The sequence below is a fragment of the Hemibagrus wyckioides genome, linkage group LG23 (genome assembly GCF_019097595.1).
Source record: "Hemibagrus wyckioides isolate EC202008001 linkage group LG23, SWU_Hwy_1.0, whole genome shotgun sequence".
NCBI lineage: Eukaryota > Metazoa > Chordata > Actinopteri > Siluriformes > Bagridae > Hemibagrus > Hemibagrus wyckioides.
The window spans coordinates 19,957,616-19,964,349 of record NC_080732.1 but is presented as its reverse complement, the minus strand read 5'-3'; the positions used below and the strand labels follow the sequence as shown (position 1 = coordinate 19,964,349).

General features: G+C 39.0%; 1 protein-coding gene across 2 annotated transcripts in view; it reads right to left on the bottom strand.

Annotated features, from left to right (window-relative positions):
* Window positions 1–3,058: 3,058 nt before the first annotated feature.
* Window positions 3,059–6,734, bottom strand: part of fli1rs (Fli-1 proto-oncogene, ETS transcription factor-related sequence) — a 48,708-nt gene continuing 45,032 nt past the window's right edge. For both annotated transcript variants that reach the window (XM_058376836.1, XM_058376837.1), the window contains exon 9: window positions 3,059–4,709. In XM_058376836.1, the coding sequence (XP_058232819.1) occupies window positions 4,186–4,709 (524 nt within the window). In that variant the 3' untranslated portion in view covers window positions 3,059–4,185. The remainder of the gene's footprint in view (window positions 4,710–6,734) is intronic.

Below are 6,734 nucleotides of genomic sequence, written 5' to 3'. Positions count from 1 at the left end.
GTGGGAATGGCGAACCAGCTAAACAATTTCTTCAACAGGTGTGACGACCCCAACTCATTCACACGTCAGTACACTGCACCCCCCACTTCTGCTCTCAATCTACCCACTGAGAACAACTATGGCACAGAGGAGGAGAATAATCATCCACCCATGATCACAGCAGCCCAGGTGTGCGGAGAGCTGAGGAGGCTCCGTCCCAGTAAAGCTGCAGGCCCAGATGGAGTATCTCCACGACTACTGAAGGCCTGCGCAATGGAGCTGGGAGACCCTCTACAGCGCATCTTTAACCTGAGCCTGGAGCAGGAGAGGGTACCTCGGTGGTGGAAAACATCCTGCATCATCCCAGTCCCAAAGAAACCACGCCCTGGAGAGCTGAATGACTTCAGGCCAGTTGCCCTGACGTCTCACATAATGAAGACCATGGAGCGGGTGATGCTACACTACATTAGGCCACAGGTCCACCACGCCCTCGACCCTCTGCAGTTTGCATACCAGGAGAAGGTGGGAGTGGAGGATGCCATTACTTACATGCTACACAGATCCCTCTCTCACCTGGACAGTGGCAGCGGGGCTGTGAGAATAACATTTTTGGACTTCTCCAGTGCTTTCAACACCATCCAGCTGCTGCTCCTCAGAGACAAACTAACAGAGATGGGAGTAAGCTCACACCTGATCACGTGGATCACAAACTACCTGACCGGCAGACCTCAGTACGTGAGACTGGGGGATTGCAGGCCTGACACTGTGGTCAGCAGTACTGGCGCACCACAAGAGACTGTTCTCTCTCCGGTCCTGTTCACCATCTACACCTCAGACTTTCAGTACAGCTCAGAGCTCTGCCACGTGCAAAAGTTTGCGGACGATACTGCTATCGTTGGCTGTATCAGGAAGGGACAGGAGGAAGAGTACAGAAAACTGATACAGGACTTCGTCGCATGGTGTGACGTTAACCATCTGCACCTCAACACTACAAAGACCAGGGAGATGGTGGTGGACTTCAGGAGGCCCAGGCCTCAACCTGAGCCTGTGACCATCAACAGGGAATGTGTGAAGTTTGTCAAGACCTACAAGTACCTTGGAGTACAGCTGGATGAAAGAATGGACTGGACAGCCAACACAGACACTCTGTGTAGGAAAGGACAGAGCCGGCTGTACTTCCTAAGAAGGCTGGCTTCCTTTAACATCTGCAAAAAGCTGCTGCAGATGTTCTATCAGACTGTTGTGGTGAGTGCCCTCTTCTATGCGGCAGTGTGCTGGGGAGGCAGCATAAAGAAGAAGGACGCCTCATGTCTGGATAAGCTGGTGAGGAAGGCAGGCTCAATTGTAGGCTCAGAACTGGACATCAGTGGCAGAGAGGAGGACGCTGAGCAGGCCCCTGTCCATCATGGACAATCCACTGCATCCACTGTACAACATCATCTCCAGACAGAGGAGCAGCTTCAGTGACCGGTTGGTGTCACTGCCCTGCTCCACTGACAGACTGAGGAGGTCGTTCCTCCCCCATGCCATGAGACTCTTTAATTCTACACGGGGTGGGAGGAGTCAGTGCTGACACTACTCTCTCTCTGTACTGGACTGTACAATAAACCACACACTACACACAATACACTCCGGTTTATACAGAACTCTCACTACACTCCGGTTTATACAGAACTCTCACTACACTCCGGTTTATACAGAACTCTCACTACACTCCGGTTTATACAGAACTCTCACTACACTCCGGTTTATACAGAACTCTCACTACACTCCGGTTTATACAGAACTCTCACTACACTCCGGTTTATACAGAACTCTCACTACACTCCGGTTTATACAGAACTCTCACTACGGTTTATACAGAACTCTCACTACACTCCGGTTTATACAGAACTCTCACTACACTCCGGTTTATACAGAACTCTCACTACACTCCGGTTTATACAGAACTCTCACTACACTCCGGTTTATACAGAACTCTCACTCCGGTTTATACAGAACTCTCACTACACTCCGGTTTATACAGAACTCTCACTACACTCCGGTTTATACAGAACTCTCACTACACTCCGGTTTATACAGAACTCTCACTACACTCCGGTTTATACAGAACTCTCACTACACTCCGGTTTATACAGAACTCTCACTACACTCCGGTTTATACAGAACTCTCACTACACTCCGGTTTATACAGAACTCTCACTACACTCCGGTTTATACAGAACTCTCACTACACTCCGGTTTATACAGAACTCTCACTACACTGAGATTTACACAGGACTCAAACACGCAGTTTTTGCACATAAACAGTTTTTGCACATTGACTAGGTCTGTAACCTTAATCACTTGTTCTGCACATTACTTATCTTGTTTTTCATCTAATTCTCTATGTTTATTCCAAAATCTCTGTATTTAGTATTTTTCTGCTATATTTTGTTATATTGTTATATTCTGCTATATTTTGTAATATTTAATATTTTGTTATTTGATATATTTTTTGCTATATTTTTATACCCTAATTTGGGTATTTTAGTATTTTTCTGTTATATTTTGTTATATTGTTATATTCTGCTATATTTGGTAATATTTTATATTTCTGTTATTTGATATACTTTTTGTTATATTTCTGTACCCTAATTTGGGTATTTTAATATTTTTGTTATATTCCTTCCTATTTTTTCTATTACCTGTGTTTGTGGATCCTGCTGGAAGCTGTGAATTTCCCTTTGGGGTGAATAAAGTATCTATCTATCCATCTATCTATCTATCTATCTATCTATCTATCTATCTATCTATCTATCTATCTATCTATCTATCTATCTATCTATCTATCTATCTATCTATCTATCTATCTATCTATCTATCTATCTATCTATCTAATAATGCTTGTAATTGCACCATCTCTCTCTCTCTCTCTCTCTCTCTCTCTCTCTCTCTTTCTCTCTCTCTCACTCTCTCTGCCCCCCCCCCTTTTCTCTTTCCCTGTCTCTCTCTCAGGTTTCTTCTATTTGCATTTCTGTTCTCTTTTTTTATCTTTGAGTACAAATAAATAAATAAATAAAATAAATGTAAGTAAAGGTGAGATACATGTATATTTTATTGGTTTAAAAAATCATTCCATAATCCATAATAAAGCTGTGATATTGTGTTGAGACAAAATATCTGTACAATGTCCTTAAACAATACAGAATAAAAAACAAAATTCAGATGGATGCATTTGTAATCTCCAGCCTTTTTGCTTTTGTACACAAGCAAAAAATATTATATACACTGTGTGTGTGTGTGTGTGTGTGTGTTATGAGTTTAACTGCTACAAGTAATATATATTCAATAAAAATGTGTATATCATAAAGAAAGTCTGTTTTAAACAGTCCTGTAATCTTCTGTTTTGGACCTCCTCGGGTTTGCGGTTCTTCTCTGCTGACCAGAAGGTTGTTTGTTTGAATCCCAGAGATCCACATTCCAGATTCCGCATCACACGTAAGAATAAAAATCAGCGTCCGAATCTATAAACGTAATCAAATAGTAACCGTTGGGTCACGACTCAAACTGTCCTGTATTTGCTGTTTGCACTCTCCATTTTCTCACTGAATCCTTTTTATTCTCTTTTAGGTAAAAAATAAAGCTTTGATCTGAGATGGAATTTATCTCAGTGAAGCTGAGCAAATGATTTATCTAAATAATTCTGATGAAACAAGCTCAGAAGTGAAGGTGTCTCTGGGTATAAAATATTCTCTCTCTCTCCATCAGACTGCAGTAGCTGTCTGTCAAAAATAATCTTTTATATTAACAAGGAAATAAATCCTCTCTCTCTCAGCACAGCAGGTTTCAGTCCAGGTTTACTAGAGCAGTTAAATGCTGAGAGGTCTTAAGAAAAGTCTCTTTTTTTGGTCCTGTTCGCTGTTTTTGTTCCTTAAGTGAGTTTTTTTGTTTTTTCCTCCAATGGTTTTATGGTTTATTTGTTTTTAACTGAATAAGAGTCAAGCTCTAAATAAAATCTGTGGATCAGTTAGTAGTAAAATAGGGACAATTTATATACTACATATATTAATAATAATAATAATAATAAGACCAACAACCAAATCTTGTTTTTTTGTTGTGCTGGAGGATTAAAAACAGTCTTTTCTATGACAAAAATCTCCACACGGTAACAGTAACTCTGTTAGAACAAATCCCCTGGACACTGAATTTATTCTGGGTGTGAATTTAATAGTAAGAGTTTAAATGTGAGTGTGTGGCCGGGTGTCGAGGCATGGGAGAGCTGGGATAAACGACGCTGGTCGCCGAGTTCCAGTAGTTGGTGGCAGGAGGGAAAAAGCTGCCCGAGGACACGGGCATGGTGCCGGTGTGCGTGCTCATGAAGTTCACTTTGGGCTGGTGGCTGTGGTAGCTCTGGACGTAGGGCACCTCAGCCTGGTATTTGAGGATGCTGCCCTCGCTCGGGTGGCTCTGGTGCGCGTGAGAGATGCCCTGGAAGTCAAACTTGTAGGCGTAGCGCTTGCCGTGCACTTTGGTCATGATGTTCTTGTCGTAGTAGTAGCGCAGGGCGCGGCTCAGCTTGTCGTAGTTCATGTTGGGTTTGCTCTTACGCTCGCCCCAGCGCTTGGCCACTTCGTCCGGGTCGGTCATCTTAAACTCGCCATTCGTTCCCTCCCAGGTGATGATAGTGGAGTTGCTGCTGTCCGACAGGAGCTCCAGCAAAAACTGCCACAGCTGGATCTGACCTGAACCTGCAGAAGAACATTAGAGTCACACCAGAACAGTAGAGTGAACTGCAGCACAAAGCCAGTGCTGTGTACAGTGTAGTATAGTATAGTGTAGTATAGTATAGTGTAGTATAGTATAGTGTAGTATAGTATAGTGAAGCATAGTATAGTGTAGTGTAGTATAGTGTAGTATAATATAGTGTAGTATAGTGTAGTATAGTATAGTGCAGTATAGTGTAGTATAGTGTAGTATAGTGTAGTGTAGTATAGTATAGTGTAGTATAGTATAGTGAAGTATAGTATAGTGTAGTGTAGTATAGTGTAGTATAATATAGTGTAGTATAGTGTAGTATAGTATAGTGCAGAATAGTGTAGTATAGTGTAGTATAGTGTAGTGTAGTATAGTATAGTGTAGTATAGTATAGTGTAGTGTAGTATAGTGTAGTATAGTGTAGTGTAGTATAGTATAGTGTAGTATAGTACAGTGTAGTATAGTGTAGTATAGTATAGTGTAGTATAGTGTAGTATAGTGTAGTATAGTATAGTGTAGTATAGTATAGTGTAGTATAGTATAGTGTAGTATAGTGTAGTATAGTATAGTGTAGTATAGTATAGTGTAGTATAGTGTAAAATAGTATAGTGTAGTATAGTGTAGTATAGTGTATTATAGTGTAGTGTAGTATAGTGTAGTATAGTGTAGTATAGTGTGGTGTAGTATAGTTTAGTGTAGTATAGTGTAGTATAGTGTAGTGTAGTATAATGTAGTATAGTATAGTGTAGTATAGTATAGTGTAGTATAGTGTAGTATAGTATAGTGTAGTATAGTATAGTGTAGTATAGTGTAGTGTAGTATAGTGTAGTATAGTGTAGTGTAGTATAGTGTAGTATAGTATAGTGTAGTATAGTATAGTGTAGTATAGTATTGTGTAGTATAGTATAGTGTAGTATAGTGTAGTATAGTATAGTGTAGTATAGTGTAGTATAGTATAGTGAAGTATAGTATAGTGTAGTGTAGTATAGTGTAGTATAGTATAGTGTAGTATAGTATAGTGTAGTGTAGTATAATATAGTGTAGTATAGTGTAGTGTAGTATAGTATAGTGTAGTATAGTATAGTGAAGTATAGTATAGTGTAGTGTAGTATAGTGTAGTATAATATAGTGTAGTATAGTGTAGTATAGTATAGTGCAGTATAGTGTAGTATAGTGTAGTATAGTGTAGTGTAGTATAGTATAGTGTAGTATAGTATAGTGAAGTATAGTATAGTGTAGTGTAGTATAGTGTAGTATAGTGTAGTGTAGTATAGTATAGTGTAGTATAGTATAGTGTAGTGTAGTATAGTGTAGTATAGTGTAGTGTAGTATAGTATAGTGTAGTATAGTGTAGTATAGTATAGTGTAGTATAGTATAGTGTAGTATAGTATAGTGTAGTATAGTGTAGTATAGTATAGTGTAGTATAGTGTAATATAGTATAGTGTAGTATAGTGTAGTGTAGTATAGTGTAGTATAATATAGTGTAGTATAGTGTAGTATAGTATAGTGTAGTATAGTGTAGTGTAGTATAATATAGTGTAGTAAAGTGTAGTGTAGTATAGTGTAGTATAGTATAGTGTAGTATAGTGTAGTGTAGTAAAGTGTAGTATAGTGTAGTATAGTGTAGTATAGTATAGTGTAGTATAGTGTAGTGTAGTATAGTGTAGTATAGTATAGTGTAGTATAGTATAGTGTAGTAAAGTGTAGTATAGTGTAGTGTAGTATAGTGTAGTATAGTGTAGTATAGTATAGTGTAGTATAGTATAGTGTAGTAGAGTGTAGTATAGTATAGTGTAGTATAGTGTAGTGTAGTATAGTGTAGTATAGTGTAGTATAGTATAGTGTAGTATAGTGTAGTATAGTATAGTGTAGTATAGTGTAGTATAGTGTAGTGTAGTATAATATAGTGTAGTAAAGTGTAGTATAGTGTAGTGTAGTATAGTGTAGTATAGTGTAGTATAGTATAGTGTAGTATAGTATAGTGTAGTGTAGTGTAGTATAGTGTAGTATAGTATA